This window comes from Podarcis erhardii (assembly GCF_964252035.2).
Source record: "Podarcis erhardii genome assembly, chromosome: 13".
Lineage (NCBI taxonomy): Eukaryota > Metazoa > Chordata > Lepidosauria > Squamata > Lacertidae > Podarcis > Podarcis erhardii.
Window position 1 is genome coordinate 19,328,295 of NC_138502.1, and position 22,761 is coordinate 19,351,055.

The following is a 22,761-nucleotide window of genomic DNA, read 5'->3' on the forward strand; positions in this document are numbered from 1 at the left end:
TCTTTTGTTTTCAGATTGTGGTGCCACCGGGATGTAAAACCAGGTGTCTTCTGTAGAGACATTCCAGTGGAATAGCTGGGTTGTTGCTCTTTGCTGCAACAGATTCAGGGCCCAATCTAGAAGAGCCTATGTGAGACAGACAGATAGATAGATCTGTCAGCTGAGGATAACATGCCATGCCACTAAGGAAGTGAGCTCTGGCCCATGAAGGTTTATGCTACAATAAACATACTGGTTTTTGAGGTTCTTTCCTTCAGATCAAAATGAGTTTCTTCATGGGTTGCTTGGGTGTGGTTTATTACTGGTTTTGAAAGGTGTCCCACCACCACCTATAGAGGCCCTTCTACGCTTCGGAACAGATGTTGGCTTGAGGTCAAAGGTATGTGTGATGATTTGCACGCCTGTTAATCCTTGAGGAATGAATGGTCATCTGTAGCATTTGCAGGTTGCAAAGAATGGAAATGAGATTTGAATTGCCCTTGTGGAGGGCTTGGAGGAAACCCCCAGGGGCTTAGTGGAAGAATGAGAGTCTCTATTGAGATTGTCTCTAGTACAGTGGTACCTCGGGTTAAGAACTTAATTTGTTTTGGAGGTCTGTTCTTAACCTAAAACTGTTCTTAACCTGAGGTACCACTTTAGCTAATGGGGCCTTCCGCTGCCGCCACGCCGCCAGAGCACGATTTTTGTTCTCATCCTGAAGCAAAGTTCTTAACCCAAGGTACTATTTCTGGGTTAGCAGAGTCTGTAATCTGAAGCATCTGTAACCTGAAGCGTTTGTAACCGGAGGTACCAATGTACTTCATATCGGCCGTGTTTCTTTGCTGGTTGGGTGGGGGAAAGCAGGGTGAGATACATTGTTTTTTCCACTGCTCAATGCACAAAGAGAGGCTGGTGAATCTCTTTCCCGTAGATTTATTTCATGTCAGCAGAAGTGCCAAATGCCTTTTCCCGGACTGTACCATCTTTCTTGAAGAGCAGGGAGAGGATTGTAAACTTCCCCGCACATTGAAAAACAGCAGGTTGAGAGGTTGGGTCAAACCCATCTTCCCATTTGGGTGTGTGTGTGTGTGTGTGTGTGTGTGTGTGTGTGGAGTTCTACAAGAAGTATGTTTAGCGTGCTTTGCAAGCCAGGGTGCTGTGAGGTAAGGAGAAGTGGGTTTCTTTTGATTTTCTATTTCCCATTAAAATAGATGCCTCTCCAATCTCACATCATAATAAATGGGGTACATATCTGGATAAAATGCACATGCCTCGCTGCATCCAGCTTGGCATGGAGATGTCATTCGTTCTTTTATGTATGGGAAGGCTCCCCACCCTCAGAAAAGCATTGAAATGTGCAAATTGCACACACACCCCTGCAGCCTGCAGTCCAGATGGTACAGTCCAGAAAAGGCTTCACCACTTGATTCTACAGTGGTACCTCAGGTTAAGTACTTAATTCGTTCTGGAGGTCCGTTCTTAACCTGAAGCACCACTTTAGCTAATGGGGCCTCCTGCTGCTGCCGTGCCGCCAGAGCACGATTTCTGTTCTCATCCTGAAGCAAAGTTCTTAACCTGAAGCACTATTTATGGATTAGCAGAGTCTGTAACCTGAAGCGTATGTAACCTGAAGCATATGTAACCTGAGGTACCACTGTACTGAGCATATAAAACTTATCCTCTGGTATATCTGCATACAGGGCCCCTTCTGTCCTTGGGAGAGAACTTATGAGTTACACATTTCTCAGAGCACATTCTGGGGTGTCTTGCAGTTGGGAGGAGGCAGGTAGATCTGGAACAGACTTAAGGATTGGCAAAGTCTTAGAGGCCCCCTTGATGTCTGGCTGATATCTCCAGAGCTTCTGAATGTGACACATGTACCAAGATGATGTGCCTTCTCTTCCTCCCCCAAATGTCATAATTTAGTGCACCTGCCCTTCAACTTCCTGCTGGCGGCTGTGGTGCTTCCTTCCTGCCCAAGCAATCGAACAGCAGCACCGTCTCAGCCACAGCAGAGAAAAGAAGGCTCCATCCAGGCGTGAACTGGGAACCCCAGATGTGAGTTTTCACTGATGTGAGTGAGGAAGAGGAGGTGGAGGCAGTGGTGGTGCATGAGGAGTACTTAGGTGCTGACCCTTGTCGTGGCAATATCATATCCCAGGTGGTTGGGTTCTGGTCCCTGGGTCCCATGGCGGAAGGAGCTGAGTTTCAGCTTCTGGGATTGTGCAGGGGGCACAAAGAGGAAGGAATGGCAGTGCAGATGGCTGGGCTGTGAGGGGGGTGGGATTCTGGGGGGAGGCGGAAAAGACTATTTCATGTGGGTGTTAGTTTGGAGTCTTTTTTTCCTCCTGAGCGTCCCAGTGAGTGTAGTGTAACCAGTGACCAGGACCACAGACTCAAGCTTGTAAGAATTCAGTTTTGACACCTCAAAATATAGAAATAATTGAGAATTGAAAATGATGTGTTGGAGGTCATTTGGACCTACACTAAAGCTGTGTAGTTGTACATCAATAAACCGTTTAGTTCATTTTGGCTATAATCTTGGGTCTGTGGCCTTTGTTGCTGGCTAGGCTGTGCCCATTGCCCCACCAGGGTACATAGGAATGCAAATTCAAACCCAGATTAACAGCGGGAATCAATAAATAGTTTTTCTTCATTGCACAGAGTGCTTCTTTTCCTGCCCTGTGCCTCCCCCACCCCCTGTTCTGATCACAATCTTTTTTCTGTCTTGCTACTGCATTCACTCTCTCCTTCCCTCCCTCCTCTTTATCCATCTCTGGATAACACTGGGCTTGCTTTGAAGGGTGTGGGGCATAATAAACGAGTAACACTACGTAGAAGAGGGCAAAAGAAATAGAACAGACACATCCACAGAACAACCTCCCTCGGATTTTGGCCTGGGACCCTCCGCCCCCAACCAACTTTCCCACCCCTTCGTTTTGCCATTTTGCTCCAGTTCCCTCCAACAAGCCAGTTTCCACCCAGTAACGGAACCCGTGGTTTGTGGTCACTTTGGCTTGTTGCCAGCGCTCCAATCAAGTGGAGTAGAAGTGGGGAGACTCTCTCTCTCTCTCTCTCTCTCTCTCTCTCTGTGTGTGTGTGTGTGTGTGTGTGTGTATGTGTGTAAGGAGAGAGTTTGGCATTATTCAGAGGTATCAAACGGTAGGTTTCTCGTAGGCCCCATCTCTTTCCCTGCCCCCTCCCACCTACTGAATCATGAGTGGCGCCTAGAAGGTCTCGGCTAACTTCTCTTCTCTCCCTCCCCCCAAGCAAGACATTGCAACCTTGCAGCTGCAGAATTGCAGCTGCAAATTCCCTCCCACGGCACCCACAACACAGAGCGAGGCTTTTTGCGCTGGCGCCCAAATCCGGCTGTGGGTTGTTGTCACTGGCGTGAGTCACCCCTGCTCCCACTGCTGTTCCCACACTCTTTTTTCCCCCTATTCTGGGGGAGGGGAACATCAAACAACCTTCACTTACCACCTCGGGCTTCTGGAACAGGTTTTCTCTGTGTAGGAAATGTGGCATGGAATGTAGTATCTGGTAAAACATTTGGATGGTTGTGTGTGGGTGTTTTTATTAACAACATTTATACCCCAGTTAGGAGCAGCAGAAGCAGTTGCTTTAGACTGAATCAGACTATTGGTCCATCTTGCTCATTACTGTCAACACTGACTGGCAGCAGCTCCCCAGGGTTTCCCAGCCCTACCTGGAGATGCCTGGGATTAAATTTGGAATTTTCTGCATGCAAAGCAGATTCTCCACCACTGAGATACAGTCGTACCTTAGAAGTCGAACGGAATCCATTCCGGAAGTCCGTTTGACTTCCAAAACATTCAGAAACCAAAGTGCGGCTTCTGATTGGCCGCAGGAAGCTCCTGCTGCCAATCGGAAGCCCTATCAGATGTTCGGGTTGCAAAGAACGTTCGCAAACCAGAACACTCACTTCCGGTTTTTGATCGTTCATGAACCAGAACCTTTGACTTCCAAGGTGTTTGGGAGCCAAGGTACGACTGGTACTGCCCTTCTTCAATAGTAGTAAAAGCTCTGAGCGTTTGACAAAAAAAATTAAAATTAGCAATCAATAACAAGCAATTGAAAACAACTGAAAACATTAAAAAATAATATTAACTGTAAAAGGGATTGAAACATGGCAACATCTATCTGGATAGGCTTGCCTCAAAAAAAATGTTTTAAGCAGGTGCAAAAAAGAGGTACGAGGAAAGGCAGTCCTGCATGTAACCTGCTCCCAAATGCTTAAGGGCTTTATATGTGAATAGTAATACTTTAACTTGGCCTGGGTGCAAGTGAGAATTCAGTGCAGGTCTCTGAGCAAAAGTACTATATGCAGAGAGGGTCTCATTCCTGCCAGCAACTGTGCTGCACTAACTGAAGTTTGCGGGTTCAGTTCAAGGGAAGCCCCACATAAAGTGCATTGCAGTAATCCAGTCTTGAAGTCACCAGTGCCTGAATTACTGTAAATTCTCCCAGACCAGGAATGATCAAGGCACATTTTGTACCATACGCAGCTGGCAAAAGACACTTCTAGTGCCTCAGGACATGCCAACACCCAAGTATAGAAGTATCAGCTCCAAGTAGTTCTATGATGTTCTTTCATTCACGATGGAGATGTCTCCACTATACCTCCTAACCCAGCAATTTAATCCATGTAAGTTTCTAGTCCACAGCAATCTTTTTCAGTTGGAGTACCTTGACAAAACCTATGTCCATTTTTAAATTATTTTGTTTACATCTGTCTCTCTTCCCTGGAGCTCAAGGAGGTGTGGGGAGGGTTCTAGCCAATCTCCCATCCAGACCCAGACCACTTTGGCTTCAGCACAGTGGCTGCCATAGGTGCCTTCAGACTAGGGGTGAGGGAGAAATCCAATTCAGTTGGCATTTCTCTGTTGGCATTAAGTGAACCTACCTAATCCACACTTTCCGAAGCTGTACATGAACTGAAATAAAGCCGTCTTTTGAAATTTGCACTTTTCTGAATTTTGCAATGCAATTCTCTAACCAAGCAGTGCATAACAAAATGTGTATACTGGGGTAATGTGTGCATTTAAAAGGCATGTACAAGGGAAAATGCATTTTGTTAGGAGAATTTGCATTGCAAAACTATGTGTATTTAGGGAAATGAGTGAGTTCTCCACACACAAACATACACTGCTCCTTTCAGGAAGTTGGGGATGGCAAAACCCTATCAATTTGGGTCTCTCTCTTTTTCTCATTTTTACAGTCTTATGTTCAGATCTTCACATTAGTTTGCAATTTTTTAAAAAAAATCCTCAAGAAAATTGATCAGCATTTTAGTGCAAATGTCTCCTAACAGACACCTCTGAAAGCAATTCTGTTAGCTAACTTCCCTATCTATTCCCCATCATGGTCACTTTTGTGGCAAACCATGACGCTGTTGTCTGTTTTCTCTTGTTCAAATCCAGAATGTGTATACGTGCCTTGGCTTTGTGAATTAGCATCCTGCTGAAAGGTACTGTGGATCATAGCTTAGAACCCCATTTGTATCTCCAAGCTTGTATTGAATTTGGGGGGGTCCCTCCTTTCTAAAGCCTTCTTGAACCACCCACCCCAACCATTTTCTTTCGGCCCAGCCTCTTGGAGATTTCTTGTGCATCCTGCTGCTGCGTGCAGTTAAGCGGCCTGTCGATTGGGTTATTTCCACAGGACCACTGCTCGCTCTGCTGTGCTCCCTCCTGTTATCGCCTCCCTGGCTGATCTGTGGGGGTTTCTGTGGTCTATCAGTAATGGTGGGATTAGCACATGCATTTAAAAGAGAGCTCTCTCTGTGCTATTGATTGCCTTCCAGCGGCAAATTCATAAGGGAACAATGTTGCGTAAGGCTCAGTATCTCTCTGTGCACACAGGGCAATGGTGAGGCCCTACAGGCCATGTTGTTCCACCCTGAGCGAACAGAGTATTCGGCCTAGAATGTTTCCCTACCTGCAGAGTCAAACAGCAACTTTTTGGGACCCAAATCCCCCAGAATGCAGGCTGGTGCAGAGGAAGGGGGCAGCCAAGGTCTCAGAGGACTAAGCCAGGTGGGGGCCCCTGAAAGACTTAAGCTGTCATACAAAAAACACCCTAGACCTCTCAGCCGACTAGGGACTCTTGCCCCGGCCTCAGACAAGCTACGCGCAGGCCTGCTGCCAAACTATATAAGTATCGTGGAGATAACTCCCAAAATTGTAGCAAAAAGTTATCTCCCCCTCTTTTTTTTCTTCTTTTTTTTTTTTTTCTTTTCTTTTTTCTTTTTTCTTTTTTTTTTTTGCTTCCACAGACGGATGCCAGCCATTGGCAAAATTGGGATTCTTATATCTGTTTATACCCTAGGAGTTTAGGATAAGTAGTTTGTCTAGCTAGAGCAGAAAAACACAGTGCACAAGACTATCAGTGAGTTGCTTACTGAAATGCCAAAATGAAATTTATATACATTTGCAAAGCATTCACTGAGACAACATGATGTGCTACTCAGATAATAAAAAATGAGGGAGGGCTTTTAAGTTTGACCGAGGCAGAAAAAAAGCCTTGTGCTTTCCTTTGTGATTTGCCACCGCTTCATTGGCAGATGGGCAAGAATTATTGGAGGCAGGTAAAAGGCTGTAAAAAGGATTCCCTGATAGGAAATTTGAATAACATTCTTGTAGTGCAGGCCTGGCAAACTTCGTGTTTTTTAGAATCTACTTCAGATTTTTGCTAGAACCCCACAGTTCACCGGCCAGAGGCGGACACAAAACAGTAGCTTGGGTCAGAGTCAGACACAAAATGGTGGCCAGTGGGGTGGAGCCAATTATTTCTTGAACCCCATGAATCATACAGTGGGATGACCTAAATAAAAAATTAGCATGTGGCTGTAGAACGGGGATTCTAACAACCTAAATTTGGAGGGGGGAATCTTTTTGTTAAACTGTTGGGAGTGAAAAACACTTGCCAATCTATTGCCAACCATTCCACGGTCTACCAGTTGAGACGTCCACACTTGCTAAGGCTGTGGCCTGAAAAACAGCAACCAAGACACACTTTCCTCTACCTGTTGGATACTGAATGTTCCAAGTTCCCATTCAGGAAGAGAGAACAAATGCCTCTCTGCTGCTCTGTCTCCTAACATTCCAGCATTCATCGGGCCTAGCGAAGGGGCTACCACATCACAATGTAAGCAAGCCCAAGCTGTTCTCCCCCCACTCGGCTATCTTTTGTGACATGCTGCTGCTACATAGTGTGAAAATCCACCCAAGCGCTGTCAAAACTCGAAATAAATTCTGAATAAGACATTTCAATAAGCTGAATTTTCTGGGTGGATAGGGACCGGGACAAACAGTTATATTTGGTTTCATTATCTGTTTAACGCACACCGAGAACTGGAATTTGGCTCTTTCCCCACAGGGCTATTGACATGTTGTGCCGCTAAGCTGCTCAATGCTGTTTTTCACCTCGGAGTTTGCACCTGCCCTGACTCCAGGATACTGCTACTGTCCCCCTTGCAGGTGGCATGGATGCCTCGCACACGGGTGACATCTTCTGGGTGCTGGCATTTACTGTCCCACTTCTGGTGATTCTACTGGTGCTTTGCATTGACTGCCGGGACCCTGAATTAGACAGTTAAGTCTCTTCCGCCCTCCCCAAACTTCCTTTCCCCGAGGAGCAAACAGTTCCTGACTTCTCCATTCATTGCTCTTACCCCAGTGAACTTCTTAATTACATTGGTGTCTCTTTCCCTCTCTCACAACAGCACAATCTGTTGATGATTACCAGTACAAGTAAGTGACTGGCCGGGGTTTAATTTGGGGGTAAAATGGGGGGGGGTGCATTTCTTAACATTTCTCACCCCAACTCTATTATACAATTCCCAAAGTGGCAAAGCACATGGATACTGCCCGAAGGCCACTTTTTGATACAGTGGAGGAAAGGGAAATTGTTTGTGGTGTTAGCATGCTACTCTTTCAAGTGCTTTGCATGCAGAAGGTCCCAGGTTCAGTCCCTGGCATCTCCTAATAGGGCTGAGAAAGACTCTGGTCTGAAACCTTGTACAGCCCATGTCTGTCAGTGCAGACCAGGGATAAGGAACCCTGTAGCCTTCCAGATGTTGCTAGACTATAATAGCCCCTGGCTATTGGGAGGGTGGGGCTTGAGGCCGGTGGACATTGGGAGTCCCAACAGTAGCTGGAGAGCCCTGGGTTCCCCATCCATGGTGCAGGCTGTTCTCTACAGAGTGAGATGGACCAATGGCCTGACTCTGTAGAAAACAGCTTCTGATGTTTCATCCAAAACCTGGAAGGGGAGAGTTTCTTGTGCTGTTTGGGGGAGCAGATTGATATGTCTCTCAAGCATGATTCCTGTGCTGTCCATGAAGAGAAGAATGATTAATGCATTGCCCCCACAGGCCTTCAACTAGTGCACGTTCAAGTTCAACCTTCAAGTTGATACGTCCTCCCTGTGAGTAGCTGCCCATTCAGAGCTATTTTAAAATTGAGGGCTGGTTTGTAGTCTCTGGCTTTATCTGCTCTTGGTTGTTGTTGTTGTTAATACTACTACTATTATTTATTACCATCACTGAAGTCTTTGGGAAGCTGATACAGCCATGTGGGGTCTCATTGAACAAATCTGCCCCACTGTTCTGCCTCAGCACCACCACCACCTCATCAAGCCACAATCTTACAGGATTCCTAACAATATCTTCTGCTCCAAACTTACAACTTTTAAATCTGAAATGCCATTGATGGCTATGCTCTGCTTCCACAGTTGGAAGCAACAATGCTTCTGAATACCAGTTGCTGGAAACCACAGGAAGTGAAAGCGCTATTATGCTCAAATCCTGCTTTTGGGTGTCCCACAGGCATCTGGCTGACCACTTTGTGAACAGGATGCCAGACTAGATGGGCCATTGGCCTGATCCAGTAGGCTCTTACACTCTTAAATTCAACAAGGCATGGTCTTTTGGCTCATTGCCAGTCAGAAGCAAACTACATGTGATACTAATTTGTGAGAAAGTCAGATTTTTTTTGTTTATTTAATATCCATGAGCTGCTGTGCATGTGACTCCCCTCTCCAAATTTTCATTGGGAGCCCCCTCCCTCAGACTCATATAATAGCTGTGGTGAGGGGAGGGGGGCCTATTTCCTTACTTATTTTATTAACAAAACCCAACTTCCACTTAGTGGTTTTCCTAAAACCTTACCACTGCCAACATTTAATATCACTTATACCCTTTGCACCTTTAACACACCAATAATCCTAATAGTAACTCTGCGATATAGGCATGGTCCGTAGTTACTATATTTAACAAAGGTATTAACATCTATGTGTTGCAAGCTTCTATAGTGCACCAGCTTATGTGGTAACTTTAATATACAGTAGTACTGTATTTTTAGATGGTTATATACTGTACTAATTTATTAGTGTTACTTTGATTCCAAAAGCTTACTTTGCACTACTATTACAGCTTTGCAAAAGCGGTTAGTTACCCCATTAAAACACTTTTGTCAGATTGCCCTTGTATTTACTTCACCCTGGTTGTGCCTCACCAACACTGTAACTGAGGACTTTTACTGAAGCCTTTGTTTTAACCCCAACTGACGTACTGAGAAGCACATGTCTTCTTTTACTGTAGTGTCATACCTCGGGTTACAGACGCCTCAGGCTGTGTTTTTTGGGGTTACAGACCGCTGAAACCCGGAAGTACTGGAACGGGTTACTTCCGGGTTTTGGCGGTCACACATGCGCAGACGCACCGAATTGCAACCTGCGCATGTTCAGATGTGGGTTGTGAACACTGCGGGTTGCAAACATGCATCCCGCACAGATCACGTTCGCAACCTGAGCATCCACTGTACTGGAATCTATACTCTTGCTTTCCTTCCAGACACCAGAGTCCAGCAGCCAAAAGTGTCATTCACCTCTGCCCTCTTGGCAGAGGCGGAGCTAGCTGCTCTGGCACCCGGAGCAGCGCACATGCTGTGCACCCAGGGGCGGGGCTAGCTGGGCGCATGGGGGCGGGGCTAGCTGGGCCCACGGCGAGTGTCCCAGGGAGCGGGGGGCGGTGTCACCTCCCCTCAGGCATGACACCCGGGGCGGACCGCCCCCACCACACCCCTCTTCCTCTGCCACTGCCTCGGTGCTGTAAATGATGAGTTGTTCTTCTTGGCTCTTCAGCCTAAGCCGAGTGATTCACCTGACTTACCCCAGCCAGTCTTTGGCCACTCTGCCTTCCCTTCAGGTCTTCTTCTTTCCTCTTCTGTGTGTGATCCAGCCTGGACTGAGCTCCTTGACTGGCCAGCACCCAGCTTTATAGTCTGCCAGTCTAGCCCCAGCCAATCACGCTGTCTAATTAACATTCTAAACCTGCAACCACCAACCAGAATACTGTATGCGTATCTTCTATCCGTCTTTTGCATACTTTGAGTTCCATCTCCAGCTCCTCCTCCGCTGTCAGTTAAGGTCCCCCACTGACAGTTAAACCAACTTTTACCTGACCAGAAAGAAGACTTCCCCCACCGAACACACTGCAGTGTACATCAGAATATAAATGACAAAGCACACCACTCAAAATACATTGAAACACTGGTGAAATGAGTAGGATTTCTTCACAATAGTGCAGGCAGGGGAAAGCAATTTTAATTGGGATTGTAAACTTCTCAAACTGTAGCCCTGATTTATGTATTGAGGGTCCTGTAACTTTTACATCTTCTTAAAAACTTTTGAAAAACTTTGCTACCAGATGCCCATGGCTACCCATCAAAACATATTCCCTTATGGTTTGCAAAACAAAACACAACATAATAATTTTAAAACATTTTAAAATGTGCTAACACAGCGTGAAAAATTGTGATCCGTTATCCAAATGCAGCTTACACCATTAGAGCCCAGATCTTGTGTTGTTTTAAAATTCAAATTGTTTTTAAAGGCCCGGATGGATAAAAGCAAATGTCTCCCCTTGTGCCAAAAAGGCCACAAACCTGATGGTAAGCAGCTCTCTCTGGGGAGGCCCTTTTGGAGCAGAGGTGCCACCACCAGAAAGGCCCTCTCCCTAGTAGCTGCCCCCTCCTGTAGCCTGGCAGGGCTGATGAGGTAGGGCCTCTGGCTCTGAAGAGAGGAACCTAAGGTTTGAGTGGGTGTGCATTTGGGAGAAGACAACCTTTCAATTTACCTGGTCCTCCCAAGCCATTAAAGACTTGAGTGTGGCCTTTGTGCTGCTGCTGCTTTTTGGGGGGTGGGGCATGGGAGGTGAGCCAAAAGCTGGCATCTCATGCAATCCTCTCAGGTGATGGCATCTGCGTTCTTCTCTTTCTTCAACCTTTCAGCCCCACCTTGGCCTGCTGTTTCATCCCAACCAGACACGTGGAGGTAAGCAGTCCCTGAACAATTTGCGAGCTGTTTACTGAGCATCCATCCATCCAGACATCCCCAACACCACACACTTCTGTTTTGAGCAAAGAATAAGCTTGTTTCTGTGAGTGAGCACATGTGCTTGAAGCCTTGCCCTCTAGTACAGTGGTACCTCAGTTTTCGAACAACTCCGTTGACAAACATTTCGGTTTTTGAATGCCTCAAACCTGGAAGTAAATCCTTCGGTTTTCGAACACGCCTCGGAAGTCGAACATACTACGCGGCGTCTGCTGAGTGCAAGATCCTGAGGCCTAGATGTTGGCTATTGAGTTTTTGGTTTTCAAACGTTTCAGAACTCCGAACGGTCTTCTGGAATGGATTATGTTCGGAAACAGAAGTACCACTGTATGTCTGCACACAAGCAAATGTATTTTGCGTGTGGGGGAACATCAGCACATCAGTCACCGCTGGTTTTAAAGCTGTATGGGTACAGTGACCACTCCCCACATCAAATGGGGTGTATGGTCATGTGCAGCCCCCCCCATCCCAGTGTGGCTCCTGGTAGTACGGGCTGGCTTTGCCCTCCCCAGGCTGGATACCTAGAGGTCTCTGCCTACGTCAGCCAATCGCCCAATCCCGCCTGGGGAGGCATTGCCAGGGGATCAGCCAGGTAGGGGGAGAGACTGCTCTGCCCACACAACAGAAGGTGAATCTTACCTGCGAAGCGTCAGTTGGCTCCAGAGCTTCTCCCACCCTGCCCTCCCTCAGTTAAGCCTTCTTTTGCAGTTTAACCTCTTCTCCACAGTTATGCGGGCGCTGCTACGTCACGGTCGCTGTTGAAGGGCCGGAAAGGAATTTTCCTGCATTGGCAGGTTTTGCTTAAAATGTCACAACTTTGGTGGTTTCAGGCCTTGGGCAGAATCCTTTAGTCTATCTTCCTAAATGGGGGGGCGTGAAGCGGTGACCCCCCTTGCGGTGGTGATCCCAGGGTTCCCCATTAAAGGGGTTTTGAGGGGAGGCATTGGCCATATGCCGAGAGGTTGTCATTGCTATCCCCTGTGACGGCGACGAAACCGGGGGGGGGGGGGGCTCTCTGCTTGAACATATGTTCTCCAGAGCCAGCCCAATCCCCACACATTGTGGATAACCCTGAAGCCTCCCAGATCCCCAGCTGGGGACTGGGAAGGATAAACGCCTAATGCCTGAGCCAAGGTCTCCCTTCATCTGAAACTTAATAAAGCTGTGGCCAATTTTAATCCCATAGCATGTTGTCTTGAGTCATTATTCTGCTCGGGGGTCGCCCAGGGTTGGGGGGACTCCGCCTGTCCACGCAATGTTCACCACTGCCCACATTGATCCTGTAGTTTCTTGAAAAATGTTGCTGTGTGTGAGAGAGAGTAAGTAAGTAAGTAAGTGTGTCCCTCCCAACCAGCTCTGATCTGGTTTGAAAACATAGACCATGTAAAGACATCCATGCCCCCTCCCCACCCCCTGGGGTGGACAGACAGTGGGCAACTTCAAAATGCATCCAACTGTACTGATGTTTACATTAATGTACAAATGTGATTCTGAATGCTGTGTGGAAGAGGTTAGCTCCCTTGTTACGCTTTAAGCTGGTGACTATTCACTCAATATAACAAATGCTGCATAAAAACCCATAAAGAAGCAAAGCAATATACAGCAAAAGAGTAAGGCAGAATTCTAGCTCCGAGGTCCTCCAAAATGCTTGGGCAAATAAGAGTCTGACTCTTAACCCTTCCCAGTGCATCATCCATCATCATCATCATCATCATCATCATCATCATCATCATCATCATTATTAAAACAAAATAAAAAAATTCCTTCCAGTAGCACCTTAAAGACCAACTGAGTTAGTTCTAGGTATGAGCTTTCGTGTGCATGCACACTTCTTCAGATACACTGAAACAGAAGTCACCGGTCCGGTGACTTCTGTTTCAGTGTATCTGAAGAAGTGTGCATGCACACGAAAGCTCATACCTAGAACTAACTCAGTTGGTCTTTAAGGTGCTACTGGAAGGAATTTTTTTTTTTTTCTTTTTGTTTTGACCATGGCAGACCAACACGGCTACCTATCTGTAATCATCATTATTATTATTATTATTCCACCCATCTGGCTTGGTTTCCCCCAACCACTCTGGGTGGCTCCCAACAGAATATTAAAAACATGATAAAACATCAAACATAAAAAAACTTCCCTAATATCTTTCACACAGGGGAGTTGGTAAGAGAAAATTTAAAAAACCCTACATTTAGATGCAAAAGCATCACTTGCCTTCAGCTTCAGAGAATATCTCCAGTTGGCATTCTTTCAGCACCTATGGATTCCTCGTCAAAATGGGGGTGATGGCTGGAATAAGAAAAGCATGTTGGGAGCATCATCTTGGTCCCCTTGTCATTCCATGGCTTCTTTCATACCTGTATTTAACCCCTTTCCCTCTTTGTTCACAGGCACAGCAGATGCCCCCCATGCAGTCTTTCCTATCCAGCACCGTCATACAAAGTTGAAAGGGATAATGGTGAGTTGTGAAGGAAATGGGGGGTGGTGGTGGTGGTTTTTTTTTGCAAGGTTTAGGAAGTGGAGGGGTTGGGGGGCTTCTTTCCTACCGAAGCCTTTAAAGGGCAATGGGAGGCTGAGGTTGGGAATCTAGCCATTGGGATGAATAGCCTTTTGAAGGTCTACTTCTATGAAATAGAAACGGGGGGGATGAGGGGCAAATGGTATTGGTCTGGGAAGCTGCAGGCACTCAGTAGGCTTAATCAGTGCCCTCCTTTTCTCTTTGTGGCATGTCCCTGTCTCAGAAAGCATTCCCAGTTATGAAAACCAAGGTGAAGGTGAGTAGAAATTATTGGTTTTAAGGCCACTTTCTGGAACATACAGCTTGGCTCACTTGCATGAGTCATCTACTTGCTCTGCAGTTTTGAGTTTTGCAGTGCTCTTGGACTTGACTGTGTCTCACCGTGACTGGATTCTGCAGGCTGGTTTTGGCTCAGTATGGGGTGGGGGTTCCCAGCATATGTGAATGTAAGCTCATATGCATATCATAACTCTGCTAATGCTCTCTGTGCTTCCAGTACAAGCTGGTGCCACTGATGATGAGGATAATGATGACAACTATATCCCTCCATACATGTAAGTCTTGGGGGGGGTCAGAGGTCAAACCTTATAATGGATTTTAGCTGGATCACTCATAGGAACCTGTTGGCACACTATGTACTCTGCATCTATAAAGTCCCCAGCATCTCTGCTTAATGGATTATATACCACCTTTCTTCCGCTTGCTCCATCAGTGTTGTTCACTGCTTAAAGCAGGGATAGGGAATGTGTGGTTGTTGGACCACAGCTGCCATCAGCCCCAGCCAGCACAGCCAAAGGCCAAGGGTGATGGGAGTTGTAGTCCAGCCAAATCTGGATCCTCTCCAGACTGTGCAAAACGGATTCCATTTTCTAAATCTGCATACTTCATACTAGCAAATTTACATTTGCACAACTACCGCGGACCAAATCACTCTGCTGCTTTTGCACAACAAATCCACTTTGAAAGAAAGCGCGCATTTTGCAGTAGGGAAAGTGGTGGGAACATATGAAATATTATATGAAAAATATTAAACCACCAGCAGTTAATATGTTATAAATGGATGCCAACACACACAAAAAATCTAAAACATCTAAAAACACCTTTAAAAATGCAATTCCAGTACAGAGCTGCCTTGGGACTAGGATTAGCTGCAAAAGGCAGTATCCAAATGAAAATATATACCGTAAGCAGTGTTGGCCCTTGACCTCAGAAAACTGCTGCCAGTCCGAGCAGCCAATGCTGCATGAGATGGATTGCTGGGTTTCATTCAGCAGGAGTCAACTGCTTATTTCTCTGATCAGTGCAGCACCAAAGCTTCTTTTCCCTTCTCTTCCACAGTGACGTGCTGCCAGATGCGCCACTTACAGATCAAGGCAATGAAGACGGTGCTTCCACAGGTGAGTTGGCAGCAGGTGGGATGGACTGACTCCCTCCTGGCATCGGGGCTGGGGTTCTCTTGGAGGGTGTTGTGGCAACCCATCTGTCTACAACCTCTTAAAATTCAGGGTCATCTAAATGTAGCATTTATTTCTCTCCCACCTTACATCCAAGGAACTCGGAGGTGCTGCAAATGGCTCCTCCCCTCTCCCATTCACACAACCCTGCAGAGTAGGTTAGGCTAAGAGACAGTACCTGGTCCAAGATCATCCAATAAGCCTCTTGGCTGAGTGGAGATTGAACCCTGGTCTCCCAGGTCCTGCTGCAACACCCTAACCCAGTGATGGCCAAACTTGGCCCTCCAGCTGTCTTGGAACTACAACTTCCATCATCCCTAGCTAACAGGACCAATAGTCAGGGATGATGGGAACTGTAGTCCCAAAACAGCTGGAGGGCCAAGTTTGACCATCACTGCTGCATCACAGTGATTCTAAATGAGAAAGCAACTTGGGACACAATTGGGAAAGGGCAGTGTTTGAAGTGCTTCCGGTTTTTCCTTTTCAGATTCCCTAGGGGAGCAGTATGAGAATGTGCTCGAGTGTGAGCGGAATTCGCCCGGTGAGTGTGCAAAGTAGATCTATGGGGCCTGGGTAGTCAGGAATGTGGGCATAGGATTGCATTGAAAATGGAGGTGGGTTTGTACATGTCGGGCACAGCTGGACATATCATTAGGCAGAATCAGGGCCAGGCAGAATCGAGTGGATGGAAGGTTAATTTTTGGTGTCCCAGAGCATTCAGTGGAGCTTGCTCCCTAGTAAGGGCATTTAGGGTTGCAGGCAGAAGCAACTAACTGAAAGATCCAGCCAATGCTGACCCCAGTTTTGCACTAGTTGCCGGAGACTTATATTAAAAAAACTTTGCTATGAGCAGCCTTGCTTCCAATATTTTTAAAACCGTATAATAATTTGCATAGCTCCTGCAAAGCAGTATACCATCTTGGCAAAAAAAAATAAAAAAAAATAAATGCTGTATGCTGCAGGTTTCATTGTGCTGAGCAGATGGCCCACATAAGCTACTGTTTATGTGTCCATCCCAGAGGCTGAGTCAAGGAGCTTTGTGGTTGTGGAAGGGGACTTGAAACTGGGTCTTCTTGAGTTAAACCAGCTCCTTCATGCTGTCTCTGCTGTGACTGAGCAAGCAAGAGGCACTGCTGAGGTGGGTGCAGTGCAGGGTGATCCGTCAGGACAAACAGGACACTTCCCCACCAAGCTCAGTCTGTCCTCAGCCCAACCCCTTTTGACGACCTCCTTCCTTACAAGCGGTCCAAGAGGTAGCGCCATCTGCTGGACTCTTCTGCCTTAATTTCAGGGTTGCCTTTGTCAAACTCGGCAGGAAGGAAGGGTGTGGAGAAAACTAGAATGAGTTGGCTCCACCCATCACTGGGTCTAGCTCCCCCTACTGTTGACCTCCCTGCCTTCTGCCCACACAGTCCCAGTGGACACCAGTCTCTCCACTGGATGTACCTCAGAACCTTCATTAAATCTTCCATTTTCTCTCGCCGTCAAAGGTGACTATGTCAACGTACTAGAACCAGAAGCTACCATCGTGGGTCCTTGTTTCGGTGAGTAGAAAAAGCCTGCTGTGTGGGCCTGCTAGGAAGTTCTCATTTAATTTCCCTATAGTCCCTCATTATCCATTTCTCTCACTAATTGCCTGAGGGCTATGGGTGGGGCCCTATATCTCCCTGCCATAATTTTAAGTCCTTTTTCATTTTCCTGTAGTTGGCAGTGGCACCAGTGATCGGGAAAGTGAAGATGACACTCCGGACTATGAGAATGTCTGTCCTGGGCTTTGAGGTATCTGGATTATGGTGTCTGTTTGGGGCACGGGACGGATGTGGGGTGTGTGTGTGTGGATGTGGCTTCATATAGAAGGGCAACCCTTGAACCTGCATGCCAGCAATCACCTCTGAGCATTTGTAGACTCTTAACCAACATCTCTTTCTCCCTAGGTTAAAAGGTTCCTTTGCCGGTTGCTCCAGTCACCTACATGCAGGATGCATTACCTGGTTGGCCTAAGGACACTGTCTTCCCAGTCACCCTCAAATATTGCCATAACTTATTGCCCTCCTTTGCACTTTGCCTGACACATCCTGAGAATTTTCCACAATACTATAGAATCTTGGAAGCAAGATTCAGAAGCTTGACTGTCCATGTGGAACTGGTCTTCTAACACTCCCCACCCCCCCAGCCCGCAAAGCATTCTGGGTTGTTTATGTCTCTTGGCTAAATAAAAAACTGGTAATTCCACCATTGTTGTACTTGAAAGGGAATTGGGCAGGATTATGGATGGGGAGAGATGCCTAGAAGGGTCTGAACAGAGTCTGCAGGGATCAGGTGAACAGATAAGTCTTGGCAATTGCTAAACAGTGCACTGGGATTCTAACTTTGGTTTCTACTTCAACTGAAATGAACCTCGGAGGTTCCTTGCTTCCTTGAGCACTGCAGCCTGCATTCGGTTACTTGGGACGACAGAGTATTAGAGACATTATGCAACATTTTTGCTTCCTCGACTTGGGATGCTTACACACAAGGCTTTTAATGTGGAATCACTGTGCTTCATCCACTCTTATTTATGCTCCATCTTTCAGTTTTCAAAAGCACGGCACCTAGGCAGTTTCCATCATTAAAGTAACAGGCAGTGCTTTTTTTCTGGGAGTACGCATACCCCTAACATTTTGTGAATCTAAGTTTGACCTCATTGAGCAGCAGTATGAGTAGGAAAATGAGAGTACCCCCAAACATCTTTTTAAGGAAAAAAAAGGACTGGTAACAAGTCATTAAAAAAAAAAAAAAGCATTAAATCAAGCCGATCAAACAGATCCACAAGGAGATGGAAATTAAAGGAGGCCAAAAGCTTATCAGAATACAGTGTAAACAAAATTTATGGCTGCCTTCTAAACTCCAGATAAACACTTGCCTGTCCTCTGTGCAACACAGTAGAGGATGAGAGGGATGCAGGCTACTGGATTATTTTATTTTTGCTTTTCCTTGGATTCACAGAGTCCTGAAGGTATTGCTGCTCATTTTGTGAACAAGAGTCATATAATACCCACACCTGCCCAGCTCCATTCGCCTCTAAGTGGAACGTTGGTTGGGGGAACCTCTTCTGTTTACGAGAAGTTGGCATACACTGATGGATGGAACAAGTCACAGCCGCTGCCACTCTTAATCTTATCTTCCATATGTTTTGTAAGCACAAGCCTCTTGGTGCAATACCTTTGGGGCAGAGGGTGATGCCCTGCAGCCAGGTTCTTGAATCGACTATCTGCCCGAGGCAAATGCCATTTTTATTCCACACCCAAGTCGCCACCAGCATTCAAGATAGGCCAGATGTTTCTTGCATAATAACCACGGGAATACTGGGTAGGGACAACAACAGAGATAGACAGGGTTGAGATCACAGGGGCAGTGCCAGGCAAGTACAAACACCCCGTTATCTTGGGGTGCCAGAGAGTGTTGAGGTGCCCTTACAGTCTGCTGTCTCTGCTGATAATGGAAGCAGACACACAAGCCGTTCCCCCTTGGCTGTGTTTTGCTGTGCTGTAAGGGACTTCCACAATCTCCAGAAGAACAGTCATTGCTTGCAGGGATGGGCTTCTTCACACTGATCCTCCTCACCTCCTCCTGCTTCCTTGGAAAAGCCGGTGAGTTGCCTGCGTTGAAATTGAAGGTGGGCAGCAAAAGCATCTTAAGAGTTGTAAGAGACTTGAGAGGCCAAGATCTAGTTCAGTCACCTGCTCAATGCAGGATGCACTACTGAAAGGTTGCTGGTGGTACCAGTGGCCCTCCAGATCTGGCTGGACTACACTCCCATCATCTCTGACCATTGGCCGTGTTGGTTGGGGCTGATGGGAGTCCAAGAACATCTGCAGGGCCACGGGTTATCCATCTCCAGACTCCAGCCAAGGAGTGCCCACCACTTCCCAAGGAAGTCAGTCTTAATATAGCAGTATTATTCACAATTATCTAATATTCTGGAAGGCAATGTGCAACCACTTAAGTGGAGTGGTTGTAGGGGATGGCACTTGGCATGAAGTGTTGCTGGGCTGGAAAAGGGAGCAGGTGCAATCCAACGCTTTCAATGCCTTTCCTTGTCACTTTCCTTATTGCAAGTCTGACCTTTTGGGGAAGCAGGTTTATTGCATGAGACCTCCCAATCCATTGCAGTTATGGGACCTGAATTTACCTGTACGTGACTAAATCGCACCCGAATACAGTGAAAGCCTGGAAGCAACCCCTGAATGAAGTTAAGATGGCTTATCTGAAGTGGGTGCAGTAACTTGATTGGCAAGAGCCTTCCAAGGATTTGGAAAAAGTCTCTTCTCAACCCTCTTAGCTGGTAAGCTTTTAGGTACAGATGCATGGATTTGAACCCAGGACAGTCTACAAGTAAGAGATCTTACTGAGCTATTTAGGCAAGATGGACCATGAAAGATGGATCACTGGATGATCTTTGGCTGTATGGCTTATCAGTTTGATGCCGTTTAAGATGGTCCTTGGATTTCCCCAATAATAATATTTATGGCCACATAGGCATCACTGAGGAAGAGGAAACACATAACTTTTTTTAAAAAAAAGATATATTTGTGTAAAATCTGCATGTGCTAATTTGTATGTTTGGATGTAAATATGGACACAGTCACTATAATTGAAACAAAAATGCAATCCATCTCAACATCCTGGGGAAGACTGTGACCTGTGTTGATGGTCTATTTCAAGGGCCCTGTCACATGGAAGACAGAATTGTAGAGCTGAAAAGGGACCCTGAGGATCATCTAGTCCAACCCCCTGCAATGCAGGAATGTGCAACTGTCCCATATGGGGATCAAACCTGCGACCTTGGTATCATCAGCACCTTGCTCTAACCAGCTGAGCTATATCAGGTGTCCAGTGGTTATATTTTCTGTTAAGCAGGCAGCAACCCAAATGGAATGATAAAGTAGGATGCGCTGCCTGCCACCCTAAGGCCAGTTCACACATGCCTGCATATTCATTGATTTCTCAGCACTTGCCAAACGGCAGCTGACTGTGAGACCTGACTCCTAAGCAGAAGAGGAGTGCTCTTCTTATGTGTCTGTTCTGTGTTGCTTGACCCAGCCGGGAAGCTGCAAGTGCAGGCCGAGCCCTCTCTGGTGAAAGCTGCGGTTGGAGATGATGTCTTGCTGAATTGCATCTTTACTGTGGACGAGCCTACTGTGGACCTCAGCCGACTCTCAATCCTCTGGTTCCACCGGGGCAGGCAGCTGGCAGAATTTGACGATGTGGTGACCACCTCCAGGGAAGGCGTCAGCCTGAGCCGGGAAGAGCTGGGGAATGGCAACGCGTCCTTGCTCATCTCCCGGGTTGGCACTGGAAACTCTGGCAACTACAGATGCTACGTCACATACACGCCGGAAGTGCGCATCCGGGAAGTGACTTTGCAAGTTGCAGGTAAGAGAGGTGGATGGTGTGTCAGGTGGTGTGTGTACGCGCGAGCGAGCAAATGAGCAAGCGCAACCATGCACCAACAGGACACAACATAACAGTTGAAGATTGGGAAAGGTTGTGGAGAAAAGGGGTCAAGTTTACTGCATGTACGGTGTTAAAGGAAAATATTATGAAAATGATGTATAGATGGTACTTAACCCCTTTATGGGACGCGGGTGGCGCTGTGGGTAAAACCGCAGTGTGTAGGACTTGCCGATCGTCAGGTCGGCGGTTCGAATCCCCGCGGCGGGTTGAGCTCCCGCTGCTCGGTCCCAGCGCCTGCCAACCTAGCAGTTCGAAAGCACCTCCGGGTGCAAGTAGATAAATAGGGGTCGCTTACCAGCGGGAAGGTAAACGGCGTTACGTGTGCTGCGCTGGCTCGCCAGATGCAGCTTGTCACGCTGGCCACGTGACCCGGAAGTGTGGCTCCCGGCCTATAGAGTGAGATGAGCGCACAACCCTAGAGTCTGTCAAGACTGGCCCGTACGGGCAGGGGTACCTTTACCTTTACCTTTAACCCCTGTAAAATTAATAATATGTATTTTTTAATCTCTCCCCCCACTCCATTTTTAAAGTTTTATTTTCTACATTACTGGATTCAAGGCAATTACTGTCCAAATATGCAACAAAAGTCACCTTGCCACCCTATATTAATTCAGAGTATAGTAACTGCAGAATCACTTTCACACACAGCACAATAAAATTTATCTACACAATATCAGCAGATAATCAAACAAAACCGCACCCATCAATTTAAATAATTTACAAATCAATAGCAATCAGCCACAGGTTGACACAGAATTGTGCAGCTATCCTAGAAACCCACCCCATCCCCATTGTTCACTTCTCTCTCTCTCTCTCTCTCTCTCTCTCTCTCTCTCTCTCTATCCCCCCTTCAGTAAATATCTATTCCTAGCCCCCATCTCTTTTGAACACATTCCCCTTTCAAACACCCTATGAAAGAGGAAGGCTTGTTTTCCTCTGAAGACTTCCAAAATGCAGCCTTTACCTTCTACATTGGTTCATTTTATTTCCATTTTAATTCGGCTTATAGCCACATTTTAAAAATTAAGTGAGCCTAGCTAACATCTATAAATCTTAGATATCAACAAAAAGACACTCGCCTGTCTTCCCCCTGCTCCCTGCATAATGTTAATAATTTGGGGTACATTAAAGGCATACATTTTGCACCATAAAAGAAAAGCTTTTGCTCTCTTCTAGTTTACAAGTAACTCCTGCCTTGATTTGCCTGCAGGTGGTGTGCCTTACTCACCCTAGGCGACTAGGCAGGTAGCTATGAACAAAGCTATATCAAATCGAGGTGGGAAAAGACTTGCCCAGTGCTTAAACATTACTACAGTGCCTTGTCATTCTGCGTAGCAATTTCAGTTTTTGGTATTTGTATGGATTGTGTTTAAACATGGGAGAAGTACAGAAGATATTGATGGGTCCATCACAAGTGTCTCAGTTTTGATTTCTGTGTTTCATTCATTCATTTCTAACCCTACCGTGTGTTGGATGCTGATACTAATTCCCTGCAGACCCCGAGGAAGATCTGGAAGATTCCTTTTCATCCCCGTGTCTCAGCCGTTCAGATATCCTGAGCAAGCTGCGTCAAATTGAGGAAGCTATGAAGCAACTCGAGGCCAAACTCCAGGAGCTCGTGACCAGCAAGAGTGCAGTTCTGAAGTTGCCTCCCCCTCCATGCCAGAGCCCTCACGCTGATTGCATTTCTGCACTGCTGCAAATCAAAATAGGCTTCAAACCCATTTAGCTTAAGCTTCCCGTGTTATCCAAGTAAATGTGGAAACTGTAGCTCTGTGACAGGGCTTAGAGTCTCTTGACAAATCATGCCTGCACTATCTTAATTCCTAGGATTCCCTGGGGGGATGTTATGACCATTAAACCAGCTTCAGAATTAATACTGTGTTGAAGGGCAT

At 46.5% G+C, this 22,761-nt stretch overlaps 2 protein-coding genes across 8 annotated transcripts; both read left to right on the plus strand.

Annotated features, from left to right (window-relative positions):
• The first annotated feature begins 141 nt into the window (after window positions 1–141).
• Window positions 142–17,602, plus strand: LAT (linker for activation of T cells). Of its 7 annotated transcripts, none has more exons than XM_081837206.1 (14): window positions 142–2,037; window positions 6,962–7,149; window positions 7,381–7,595; window positions 7,727–7,754; window positions 8,378–8,430; window positions 11,295–11,337; window positions 13,789–13,856; window positions 14,140–14,172; window positions 14,413–14,470; window positions 15,255–15,313; window positions 15,858–15,911; window positions 16,861–16,914; window positions 17,075–17,149; window positions 17,305–17,602. In XM_081837206.1, the coding sequence occupies exons 3-13, from the start codon at window positions 7,487–7,489 to the stop codon at window positions 17,146–17,148; spliced, it is 633 nt and encodes a 210-aa protein (XP_081693332.1). In that variant the 5' UTR covers window positions 142–2,037; window positions 6,962–7,149; window positions 7,381–7,486; the 3' UTR covers window position 17,149; window positions 17,305–17,602. The 7 variants fall into 7 exon arrangements, with proteins under 7 accessions (XP_081693332.1, XP_081693335.1, XP_081693331.1 ...); XM_081837209.1 differs by having other exon boundaries at window positions 7,482–7,595; XM_081837205.1 differs by lacking the exon at window positions 6,962–7,149 and having other exon boundaries at window positions 142–2,053.
• Window positions 17,603–18,443: 841 nt separating this feature from the next.
• LOC309327751 (CD276 antigen-like) lies at window positions 18,444–22,743 on the plus strand. Its single transcript, XM_081837212.1, has 3 exons — window positions 18,444–18,999; window positions 20,453–20,785; window positions 22,363–22,743. The coding sequence occupies exons 1-3, from the start codon at window positions 18,945–18,947 to the stop codon at window positions 22,593–22,595; spliced, it is 621 nt and encodes a 206-aa protein (XP_081693338.1). The 5' UTR covers window positions 18,444–18,944; the 3' UTR covers window positions 22,596–22,743.
• The last annotated feature ends 18 nt before the right edge of the window (window positions 22,744–22,761 follow it).